Consider the following 13,046-nt stretch of genomic DNA (forward strand, 5'->3'; position numbering starts at 1 on the left):
AATATATAAAATATGGAGTTAAAAAATCAACACATTTAAGACTATTACGATTCATACCTTCCTGGTTCATATTTATCAATCGCAGTATCTAACTGCCTGAAGTCTGAATTTCCACGTTCACCGAGCAATTCGACATATATTTTGGCATCAGTACCAGCACCTTGTTGTTTCCCAGTGAATGTTTTAACGGTGTAGTTTTTACCTACAAAAAAGCACAATGTTAAGTGACGTGACATAATACAAACAGCACAAATATATATTAAATTAATTAATAAATAACATGATAAAGCATTAAACCAAGCAATATCAACTTAAATATCATGATGAAATGAAAATTTTTGTTTAACATTAATATCAAATTTTTATGTAATAAATTTACTCTGCCCATAGAAGAACAAGTTATTTGCAAGCTCTCCTCCGCAATTTTCTTCAGAGTTACCGGTACATTTCTTGTTACAAAAACTGTCAGCAATCTTTCCGTATCTTCCGTACTTTGCGCCGCAAAAACACGAATCGCCATTTTGCAAACCAAAATAAGCAAATGATTTATCTTCCTTGGCACAAGCATGAACACAGTGATCCTGAGTAAGATCGTTTATTGTTGCTACCTTTGTTTTTAGATCGTTGTTCAACAAGTCGTCTTTATAGCAGCCAATATTTTGATATAATAACGATGTTTCTCCGAGTTTGCTGGTTGCTGCCAAATAAAAAAAAAGTAGAGTACAAAATTTTATTTATTATCTAAATAACCTTTGACTGTAAAAAGCCCTTCTCTATAGCTGTACGATAAAACCACATTAAAATGCTCAAACTTTATAAATAAACAATAATACGCAATAGTAATACCAAATAACGACAAAATCAATTAATAATTATGATAACTTTATGCTTTAATATTTAACATACGAAGGTTCTTCGATTGTTCATCTTTTTTTTGAAAAGAAGAGACGACTGTTCTTTTCATTACAGGATTTTCTGCAGCGGGTTTTGAAACTGAAACAAAAAATACGAAACTGAGTTTACGTCTCAACATTTTGAGCGGTGTTTGTAAGTTCAAAAATTATACTAATTTTACTTATGTAATAAAATTTATGTAGAGGATCGTTCGAAGAAGTAAGTTCGATAGATTTTTATCACAATCAGCTGTCCTGACCCTAAGCCCTAAATTTCGAACTAAAACAATAAATTTCTAACGATTCGTCGAACCAGGCCCTTTCAGAGACTGAGTGAAGCCCGGGCCATTTACAAATTTTGAGGCCCTTACCATAAAATAACTGCCATTGCATAATAAATAAAAAAACAGCAAATTAGTAATAATTTTTATTTTAAAAATGCTTTTCTTGCTTTTGCTTTTGCAAATGCACTGACAACTGTTGAAAAATCGAGTTTTCTTGCAATATCACAGTTAATATTCAACATTGCAAGTCCATTCAAGCGTTCTTGTCCCATGGTTGAACGGTGATAGTTCTTTACTTGTTTCAACACATTGAAAGACCTTTCTCCTGAAGCCACTGAGACAGGCAAACTGATAAAAAATTCGCAAAGCAATTGATATGTTAGGAAAAACACCAGACAGTCCAAGTTCTAATATTTCTTGAAACAATTCTTTTGGTTTGCAATCTGATGTAAAGTTTGTGGAGTAAATTTGTTTCAGAAAGATTATCTCATCAGAAATATCAGACAGTATTTCCTTGTGGTACTTTTTTTGAAAGTTTGTTGTGGCACTGAGTAGTTCTTCATTGCTCATCTTGTTGAAGTGCCAAAGAAATCCAAAAATACTACAAATTTGTTGTTGTGACTCAAATCGACGTTTAAGACCTGCTAGAATAGAGCCGATTATTACATAAAATACATTGATTTTATAGTGCTGTTCTGAATCAAATTGTGTTTTCAACTTTCGAGTGGTAGAAAATTCTGGTGAAATGTCAATATTCATTGCAATTAATTTTGACTCATTCAGAACAGCATCCCATTTTTCACGAATCTGTTGAATGTTGTTCATGAGATTTTTAATGTTTTCCATTTCAACATCTAGAGTTGCATTTCTTGCCTCAATTATAAGATTGGTTTGGTGAATCATTGCGAGGAGCTTCATCCATAAAGATGACATTACAATGCATTCAAATTTTGACAAATACTTTTGAATGGACTGAAGTTCTGACTGAGCTGATACTGTGAGATTGAGAGATTGCAGCTCTTTTAAAGCTGTTCTCAGTGAATTCAAGTGACGGGCAACTGGTTTTACTGCTTCAATCCTTGCTGACCATCGGGTCTTGGAAATACCATGTAGTGAAGCAGGTACATGTTGCTTGAGAATTTCCCACCTTTGTGGACTACTGCTGAAGAAATTGTACATTTGCTGCACAATTCCAAAGTAAAGAATTGCTTCTTTGCATGATTCAGCACAGTCAACACCAACAAGGTTTAAAGTGTGATTTCCACAGCTGGCAAACATACAGTTTGGGTTTTCTTCTAGCAAAACTGCTTGCACACCTTTGTATTTTCCAGCCATGTTTGGACCATTGTCATATGCCTGACCAGTACACAGTTTAAAATCTATGTTCAACAAAGTTAGAACGTGAAGAATCCTTGCTGCAATTTCTTTTCCAGTTTTTTTTGAGTAATCATCAAAATAGAGAAACCGTTCTTCAATGGAAAATTTAGATCCATCAATTTTTATATAACGGATAATGAAAGTTGTTTGCTCCTTGTGAGAGCAGTCTGGTGTTGCATCAACAACAATTGAAAAATATTTGGTGTTTTGAATCTCTTCAATAATTTTGGTTTGAACAAAAGATCCACAGAGTTCAATAAATTCATTTTGAATCCGGGTGGACAGATAATGAACTTGTAAGCGCTTTTTGTTCAGTTGAGATTCATGGACCTTTTTCACATGCTCTGATAAAATTGGATCATATTTGCTGAGGAGCTCAATTATTCCGAGAAAGTTTCCATTGTCAGGGTCATAAATGTGTTGACTGGAACCAAATAAAGCAAGCCCACGTTCAGAAAGAAAAAGAATGACGTTCAAAAGGCGCTCAAGAAGTTTTGTCCAATTACTGGTTTCAGTTGACAATTCTGTTATTAGTAAATTATCAATAGAACTTTTTCTGATGGCTGCTCTACTGGCTGATTTCCATTTGACATAGTTTTGTTTGTGTAATACAGACATTTCATGTGCTGGTATTCGGTCTTTCAACTTTCTCCAACCCCTGGTGATATTCCAACCTAACTGTTCTGAAAAGGTGGATACCTTGGAATCACTTTTGTTCAAAAGAAAGCAGGGTGCACAATAGAATGACTGTTGCACATCACTCCAGCAAAGCCAATCTCTTGTGCATATCTCACCATTGGGAAGAATTTTTGATCTCAGACGAGTAGGAAAAGCGTGGTTATAAGAATCTCGTGGAATATTGTTTGCAATTATCATTTGAGATGGCTTGCAAATTTGTTTCCCTCTGCTGACTGTTACTTTGGTGAATCAATGAATTTTAACAATTTGATTCCAAGCTTTCTAAATTTGTAATTCCAGATTCAGAGACACAAGTTGTATTTGAGATGTCTTGCACATTTGTATCTATCTGGGGATTTTTGTTTTGTTGTAACATTGATTTTTCAGAAGATGTAGTTCCGGATATTTCAATATCTGATTTACCGTGTGTTGGGTTGGCTTGATTTTCCAGTGGTCTTAGAAATGATGTTATTGACTTTAGGCTCTTTGTTTCTTCTTCAATTTTTTGTCTTTTTCGCCTTTTGGATGCACCACTTTCAAATTTTCTCTTCATGTTTAAATTTAGCAATGACATTAGTTTTAAAAGTTTTCGATCTTGCTGCAAACAACAATTATTAATGACTGAATTAAAATAAATATCAGAACAAACTTAATACAACACAAATAATTTAATTAAAATAATAATTATGTGTATTAATAATCAACTAATTAAGTATATTAAAATATTGTCTCAACATTGATTAAAATTTTATGTAATTGCTCATGTTATCACAATTTAATAAAAATATATTAAATTTCCGAAAAAATTTGGAGGCCCCTATTTAGGTCGAGGCCTAGGCCAAATGGCCCGTGTAGCCCCCCCTCTGATAGGGCCTGCGTCGAACTAAATCTAATTTGAGCTTACAAATTTCGAACTTTTTTGGTTTCGAAAATAGTTAGAATCATTTTCGAACCAACTCAAATTTCGAACCAGGACTGTTGAGAATTTTTTTCATTTATCGACTTATTTGTTAAATGTAAAAACAGAATTAACTTTTAAATTAAATTTCATAATAAAAAAAAGTTTATGGTAAAGAAAATTGGAGTTCTTGCAATTAAAAATATTTAAAAACAATTTAAATTGGCTAAAATTAAAATATTTTTAAAAACAATATAGAATATGAAGAAGAGATTTTTTTCTCTTTCCTCTTCGTAACAAAACCAAAACTTAAAACAGTAAAATAAAACATTCGATAAGAGAGATAAGATAAGATAAGATAAGATAAGAGAAGAGACAGCTCAATTTACCTTGGCAGTGTCTTCCAGTAAAATCACTCGTACAAACACACTTATAACCATCAATTTTCTTGTCGTCATCTATGCATTCGCCATTGTTTAGACATGGGGTCGGATCACATCGAGTCACTAAAACATATTGCTAATAATAATAAAACAATGCAGGTTTTTAATCATACTCCCAGTAAGCACACAACGTTGAAACAACGTTGAAAAAACGTTGACCAACGTCGATCAACGTTATTTCAACGTTGTTTCAACGTTGTGTGCTTACTGGGCTAGCTCACAATCCTGAAAAAATACGTTATGAAAAACTGAGATAATAACTTCAACGAAAGAAAATACTCCTTATTATCGATTAACCGAATGGAAGGAATGAAATCTGTGAATTTTTTGACAAACAAAAGTTCAACAAAACAGTAACATTGCATCTCACCTTTACTTCTTTCTCCTTGAACTGTAAAATTATAAAAGAAAAAAAAAAGCACGTTAGAACTATTTTAAATATCGCAGTGACATGTCGTATATGTGCTCGTATGTGTCATGTCCTATGTATATTGTGTTTGAGAAAGTGTGTTTGAGGTGATGTGCCTTTCTGAATGCGAAGGTCCTATTACCCATTACCTTATCAACATCCAACATCTATGATACATTGCTCTTTTGGGCTGAATATATTTTTCAACTGAAGATAAAAGTGAATCCAGATCAACAATAATAAAGGTATCATCATTTTCCAGCGGTTGTGACTCATTGACTATTTGTGATTTGATGATAGTGCAAATGATACAAAATTTAAGTAATGACCAAAGACACTTCAACCCTACCAATTTTAAAATGAAATAACTGGTTGTTTGCGTGTAAGATCTTTATCATGTTGGTCTTTAGAATATGACCGAGCTACAGAGATTGAAACATTAACTCAATTAATTGTCTGAAATGTTGATAAAGGCAATGAAAACTTTCTAATGCGTGGATTAGAATCTTTTAAAAAATCTTTGGCAGTATTTTTTTTTGAGTTTTTTTTACAGTCAATGATTCAAGATTGAAATATGACATCAGTATCTTTATAAATAAGTGATACAGTTTGTAAAAAGTTTATGATGTTATTCATGTGATGGATACTGTGTGTAACGTAATGTCATCCAGTCCCATTGTTCAGTAAAAAACAGAATATATAGAAAATCAGTAAAGAATCCTTTGCTAGTTAAAACATCAAATATTTTCACTGTGAATATCCATTTAAATAAATAACGTCTAAAAATTGTAAAAACAACATTTAAAAAAGCATCCTTTTACCTCAAGGATACCAAAGCAATTAGTAAGTCTACGTTTTAAAAAATTGTTCCTCTTTCACAACCTTCATGAGTTTGAATAATTGTCTTTAATTAAGTTTACTTATTATTCCAAGAAAAATAATAGAAACATAAACATTAAATTAAATATTTATATCAATTAACTGCATTGAAGGCAATAAAGAAGAACAATGTCTTAAACCTGCACCCAAAATTTCTTGAAAGATATTTTTTGGTACATGTATTAGTATGTAATAACTAAAACGTAAGATTGGGTTGGTAGAGTCAATAAAGGAGTCTGATAACTTGTTTAGTTTTCGGAGTTCTGTCAAAATTTTTGTTTTTATTGTTTTCAGTCTAAAAGTTTTAAAGTAAATTCAAAGTAAAATGTTTTTTCGTTTTTTGTTTTTATTTTCGTTTTGTATTTTTTAATTTGTAAAGTTTAATTTAACTTTTGGTAAATCGTTTTTTTTTTTTGTTTTTTTTTTTTTTTTGTAACGTAAAAGTTTGAAATGTTTTTGTTGATTTATTTTTTTAAATTTTTAATCCTCCTTTTCTTTCTCCGGACCAACTTTATCTTTGGCTGGATTAGCTTCCATGGCAACCATACCGATAAGTTCCTCTTCAGTGTCTTCACCAACTCTATTTTCCACTGACTCAGACTCTAAAGTAAAAAAATTAATGTGCTAGCCTGAGCTTCTTTAAATGGATAGTTTAAAAATATAATATTCTAACAAATCTTGACTATTGACATAAGAGACCATGTTACTCAATAACAAAGTTGCTTTCTAGAATAATCTAAAATGTTCTAAAAAATATTCTAGAATACACCAAAAAAGTTGAAAAAATTTCATCAAATTTGAGCCACACAGAGTTTGTTAAAAAGTTAAATTTGTTATTAGTAAAAAAATTAGTTGTTCAGTTATGAAGCAAATAAAAACCTTCAAGTCGTGGACCAAGCCCTGATCCTTGTGCAAATACTGTTAAATCATCATTATCAATGGAAGAACCTGACCAAAATATTAGTTTGATTATTTCATTTATTCTGATTTTGTGTAAAAGTAGAGTTATTTATTAAAATAATATACTAATAACTTTAGCAAAAATTATGAATGTTAAACTGTTATATTATGCTATTAATAAAATATAAATATATATTTCTAAGTTAGTATCATATTTAATATCACATAAAAGCATAGCAGCATTATAACAAAGTTACCTTTACTTTGCTTGGGACAATGTTTTACTTCACCAATTTGGTCAGCACTTAATGCTTTATCATATATCTGAATGCATGAAATTTTTCCCTTGTAAAAACGATCATCTCCTTCTCTTGCACCTAATCTAATTGGGGCATTGGTCAAAAGTTCTACTTGACCTATATTTCTACTTTTCACCATTTTACCATCATGCCACAACTGTGCGACTCCAGAGTTTTTATCATAAGAAGCACCAACTTGATTCCATTTATTAAGCTAGTGAAGTAAATAAAAATTATTAGTTAAAAAATAGTTAAAAAATCATGTAATTAATCTGTAAAAAATCATGTAAATTACTAACTTGTAATACTCTTGTACCCAGTGGCTGGGTATTCATTTTTCCTTCCCGTGTAACAAATCTAACAAAAAGCTGTGTCTTGCCAAACTGCCATAAATGAACTCCCCACCCATCTCTCTTAAAATTAATTATGGGACCATCTTCACCCGTTGGGTATATATTTGCCAGCATTGTTATAGAATGTTTTACATCTAATTTTCCATCATTTGGTATCTCAATATACGAAGAACGATTGCCTTTAAACAAGAATGCATCATCTTTGATTCCTAAACAAATAAAAATTGAAAGGTTTATTAGCAAGGACCCTAAAAAAAGAAATATTTTCTGTATAAAATATAAGTTTACCAGTTGGTCCTGAAGTTAGATCAACATCACCAAGTACTATTTTATTTTCACCAGGAAGTAAAATGTCTTTCACTGATGCATCGTTTAAAGCAAATAACCCCACTGGTTTAGGCAAAGCTATAAACAAAAATAAATAAAAAAATCTACTAAGTTCAAAGAAGACTATAAGTATTTAGAAAAAAGAAAGACTGAAAAAAAGCTCATACGCTCAATTATTTCTTTAGGTCCAGGTCCTACTTTAGAGCTAGTAAGTTTCCATGAAAGATGCTTCTTTTTGATGGGTCCTTCAAAATGACCACTTGGAAGTTCAACAGCAACTGATGCACAGTCTCCCAGCTTATCTGCTTTCATGTAAACTCGAATAAAGTAATACTGACCAGATACAAGAAATATCTTTTCAGACTTTTGTTCAGGGTATCTTAAATTTAAAAAGAATTTATTGAGCATTCAAAAAACACATAAAATACTAAAAAAAAATTTCATGAACTTAAATACACACAAAAAAAACCTTTTATTCTGAAACTTTACAATTTGTTTACAAATCTAAATTTTTATTACTTTACTTAAAGGATAAAATATTTATGCAAAAGCTTTTTCTTTTTAAAAACCTACTTAAGCCACTGATTATGATCAGTCCAACCATTCAAAGTGATCAGTTTAACAAGATTACTTTCACTATCATCTGAGCTGAGCCAAAGTTCTCCACTGCTATCAGTTGCCAAATAAAACCTTTTAAAGGCAAAAAAAAAAAAATTTTAATGCTTTTTGATTATTTAACTTTTTTTAAACTAAAGTGGCTGAAAAATATCTAATTGTAAGAATTAAAGAACATGAATGTAAGAAAAAATATTTTAAGGCAACAACCTGTAATCACCAGTTTCAGGAGCATGGAAATAGCCAGATATTCTTGAACCATAATTGTCATCAACATTAAAAGGGGCATCAAATTTATCTAACACCTCTGTACTGGATGGCTTGGATGGAAAGTTAATGTTTGAAGTTAAATCTGCAATAGAATAACCTGGTATATCATACCATACTTCTCTAATTAAACCTGCATGTTGGTTTCCTAAAAGTAATAAAAAAAAAGAGAAAGTTAAGTCAAAGCATGGAAAATTTATTTTATTATTTATTTCTTAAATTCACAAAAAAAGTTTAAGTAACCAAACTTCTAATGTTAATAAATGTCAGTGTAAAATCAGGTGGTCAAAAATCAAAGTCACATTTTTAATTTCTATATTTAACTATGGAGTTTTGTTAAAAAAACACATTGAATAAGAAAAATCTAAACTATGAATGTTATAAGCTATACCTTTTTGGGGATATTTAGTGATGAAGTCAAAAATTTTGGAATAAAAATTTTAAATCATACTTTTTAAAGACTTTTTTTAAAAAAGTATTTGTATGGTAAAAAAGAGAACTTTCCCCAAACATCTAAATATTGTTAGAACCGCAATTAAGAATAGTTTTTAACAATCACTTTTAAAAAATAAAATCTCTTTGGCATATCTTTCAAATTCTCTCATTAAATCAAAGTTTATGGAAAAATATCTTAAATTTTATCTTTGCTGTACATTTAAAAATTTGTATTGAATATTTTAATTGAGATATATACGACACAATCGAATCTGACATGTTTTCTAACTCCAGCCAAAAGTTCAGTTACACATTTATTCACTGTTTCAAGAAATTTGTTTTTTAAGATTACTATTCAAACATGTCATGTGATGTATATAGCTAAAGAAATTGAATGATCTCACATCGCAGGTATAAAAAGTTTCCTTTTTCTATTGTTTATCTTGTAAAAAAAACATTACATGATGCATATATCTGAAAATGTTGTATTATCTATAATGGTAAGGTATAAATGTACAAGATAAAGTTTATTGCCAGGTAGAAAAATATACAATATGATGTAAAAAAGTAATTAAGAATGTCGCATGGTTTCTTACTGTAGGCGCAAAAAAGTACCTGATATGTACCTGTTATACTAATATAAAATGCACAGAATGTGCACAAATTCAACAATTGATATTACAAGTTCCCAGCTATGATAAATCAAAGTAAAATGAAAATTCAAATCAAAAATATAATTGACTGTTTTGATTCTCATTTGAGTACAAATGAAAACAATACTTGAGCTTGTGATCATGTGAAATTGAAAGTAATTTTCTGAGATACCAGAAAGCTGTATTAAATAGTAGCATAAAAAGTATTTATGCTGGTTGTTTATGATATTGGAAGGATAGTTATAGTGTGATGACAAGGCTCAAGTCAAAACGTGGAAAATGATTGAATAATGTATTTAAACTGCAAAAAAGTAAGAAGAATCGGCATTATCTGATACTTCAGGATTATCAACATTAGAATCTAAATGTGGAGAACCAAAAAAGATTTTGATGATTTGAGTAAATTTATCAACAAGATTCTTGCCATATGTACATAAATTTAACACAGGAGGACAAACAAATGACACCAGAAAATGCTTTAGAGTTTTTTACAACACTGAATTGAGAGCATTAGTATACAAAAAAACTCATAACAAAGACAAGAAACAATTTCCCTGTTACAAAACTGTTGCAAACACTAAAAAAAGGTGTGTTCTTAAGAATGAATACATTTAAGTAAGCAAATCAAGAGTTAAAGAAAAACTTCAAGCTTGATGAGACTTACTGAGAGAATCATGGAAGTTATGCAACCCAAAAATATTCAGTATTTAAAAACCAAAAACAAAGACTTTGAAGAGCTCATACTTCTAAGCAGTTGGGGGCTTGATGGTTTTTCGGGACACTTCCAAAACCATCAGCAATTTTTTAATTACTGAGTAAGTAAATCAGAACTGTTAGCCACAACTACCACTTCTTTGCATTTGTATATGTTGAAAAAGGATACAAACAGTTTTTTATGGACAAACTTGATGAGCTAGAGTAAGCAATTTTGTCACCCTCTAATCTTAGAGTTCATTAAGGAATGCAAGGATGTGGTTCTAAAAACCAAATATGATGTAGAAAAAGAATTGGAAGATTTAGAGCCAATCAAGGTAAAGGACTTTCCAAATGGCAAATATTTAACCTTTGTTATATCAATAATAGATGGGAAAATACTTGGATTCATTACAAACACAAAATAAATGTCAAACTTCCTGACATTGTTAAAGACTTTTTAATCTTTCATAATTCAGAGACAGCAAGTAGATGTGAAATCAAGCCTGAAAATATTGAACAAGAAATCTTTAACAACCTTGAGCAAATTGGCCAATAATTTGAAGATGACAAAAACTTGGGTCAAAATTCTGGTTTTTGCTTTTTGGCCACCACAATGTATTAAAGTTCCACAATGTAAATATGCAAGTGAAAAAAAATATTGATTATAACATAAAAAATTGTTTTCTTAATTTATAATGTTAATCATTTAAATATAATGTAACCTGGTAAACGCCATTGGAGATTTTCAATGCTAATTGGTCTTTGATATCTTCCAGTAGGCATACGAACACCAACACTAAGTGAATCACTTGCATCGACACCTTTCTGAATTGCTTCAAGGAAGTAAAACTTTCCTGCTACTAAATAAATCTCTTTTGATGATTGATTGGCATATCTAAAGGAAATAAATTTTCAAATTTAAAAACAATTTTTATCTCTATTTGCAAAAAAACAAAAGCAATTATAATAGCTGAACTGAATTACTTGTTCCATTGGTTGTGCCAAGTTGGTCTATCAAGTGAAATTATTACAGTCTTGTTCTTTGATTCTTCATCAGCACTGAAGAATAACTTACAGGATTTGCTACAGGATAAATAAAAAGTTGTATTTCCAGTTTCAGGAGCAATGAAATAGCCTTTAACCTTTGACCCATAATCATTATCAACATTAAATGGAGCATCAAAATTTTCTATTATTTCTATGGTTGTTGGATTGTTAGGGTAGTCAGGATTTTTTTCTAATGCAGTGATATTTTCTCCAGGTAAATTTTTCCACACTTCCCGAATAATTCCAGGAAATGGGTTATCAATTCCACCAAAAACTAAATTCGAATCTTTGTGAGAAAGGTATCTACCATAAATTGCTAAACAACCAAAAGCAAATTGTGCACCAGCATAATCTGGTCCTATAATTTTCCTACCAACAACTAACTTCTTTGGTAACTCTTTAACCTCCTCTGGTAAGGTAGTTGGTATTTTTGTGAAACCACGAAAAGCTCCATCTAAATACACCCATAATCCCTTGTCAAGTCTCCAGCTCATCATCACTCGTTGCCATCGAACAGTGTAGACAGGAACACGAACTTTCCAAATTAAGACATCTTCATCAGGACTATCAATAACCTGAAAGTAAAGATTGTCATTGACAACATAGACTGACACTCCTCTGATTCCACCTACATGCCCACCTGAGTCAATAACATAATGTGGTTCTCTGTAATCTCGTACACGTTGGTCAAATTTCACTTTAAAGCTGATAGCAAACCCATGTTTAGCTTTAGAAAAAGCATCACTAGTTAATGGGTCTAGATCATCAATCTCTAACCAGTTTTTTGTTCCGTCTATGAATATACCTCCATCTATATCAGCTGAGAAAAATATATTAAAATTAACAAACAATTTTAATTATACTAGTATCAGTTGTTAAACAACAGTAAAAACATTTTGAAATCTATAGAGTTTTCAAAAAATTGTAGTATACTCGGTGTATTCTTCACTTCAATTTCTGGTGCACCAGGAACTACTGAGTCTTGAACACCTGACATAAGCCATCGATAACTTGCTACCACAGTATCTCCATAAGTAAATGCATAGGGCACATCTTCAATTGTAAGCATTTTTGTGAAAAGAGCAACTGAAGCTACAACCATTCTAAAAAAAACATAGTATAGTCTCAACACAAAAGTGTGATTAGTTAATGCTGGTTGTTTAACAAATAAGGAAAATGACAGTGTGTTAAAATTTAAACTTTGAAAACAAAACTGACTTGGTGCATGTGTATGGACCTTTATCTTTGTCTTCTCGACCAATAATCAAGCGTGTAGGACCATTTGAAACTATAACAGATTTTTTGCTAATAGTTTCAGTATCTTTAAAAGCACCATTCACAAATATTGATAAACCTTTGTCTTTATGCCATGTCATAACAATTTCTTGCCAGCTTTCCACTGTAAGATCAGTTTGTAGATGCCATGTTTGTTCATCACTGACAACTTTATAGTTAAGTTTATTATTAGAGATATAAATTGTAAAGCCTCTTCCTCCACCAGAAGTGTCAATGACACAATGATCTTTTTTGTACTGGCGGACACTTTTATCAAAATAAACCTGAAAAGGATATTTAGCCAATATCAGTCTGAAT

The 13,046-nt window shown here is 31.0% G+C and overlaps 1 protein-coding gene across 11 annotated transcripts in view; it reads right to left on the reverse strand.

The window, feature by feature from the left end:
* LOC145185513 (uncharacterized) overlaps positions 1–13,046 on the reverse strand; it is a 29,783-nt gene that overhangs the window by 972 nt on the left and 15,765 nt on the right. For 8 of the 11 annotated variants that reach the window (XM_080061477.2, XM_080061514.2, XM_080061505.2 and 5 more), the window contains 17 exons: positions 12,672–13,012; positions 12,387–12,556; positions 11,391–12,273; positions 11,129–11,301; positions 8,566–8,770; positions 8,314–8,430; positions 7,908–8,119; positions 7,702–7,818; positions 7,360–7,622; positions 7,019–7,274; positions 6,741–6,809; positions 6,410–6,463; positions 4,944–4,964; positions 4,520–4,636; positions 907–993; positions 380–697; positions 58–202 (listed from right to left, as the gene is read on the reverse strand). In XM_080061477.2, the coding sequence (XP_079917603.2) occupies positions 58–202; positions 380–697; positions 907–993; positions 4,520–4,636; positions 4,944–4,964; positions 6,410–6,463; positions 6,741–6,809; positions 7,019–7,274; positions 7,360–7,622; positions 7,702–7,818; positions 7,908–8,119; positions 8,314–8,430; positions 8,566–8,770; positions 11,129–11,301; positions 11,391–12,273; positions 12,387–12,556; positions 12,672–13,012 (3,548 nt within the window). The remainder of the gene's footprint in view (positions 1–57; positions 203–379; positions 698–906; positions 994–4,519; positions 4,637–4,943; positions 4,965–6,409; positions 6,464–6,740; positions 6,810–7,018; positions 7,275–7,359; positions 7,623–7,701; positions 7,819–7,907; positions 8,120–8,313; positions 8,431–8,565; positions 8,771–11,128; positions 11,302–11,390; positions 12,274–12,386; positions 12,557–12,671; positions 13,013–13,046) is intronic. The other 3 variants (XM_080061457.2, XM_080061450.2, XM_080061464.2) reach the window with 3 other exon arrangements.

This window comes from Hydra viridissima, unplaced genomic scaffold (assembly GCF_058129835.1).
Source record: "Hydra viridissima isolate aposymbiotic clone 2 unplaced genomic scaffold, HvirCarnegie_v1 scaffold_2, whole genome shotgun sequence".
Classification (NCBI taxonomy): Eukaryota; Metazoa; Cnidaria; class Hydrozoa; order Anthoathecata; family Hydridae; genus Hydra; species Hydra viridissima.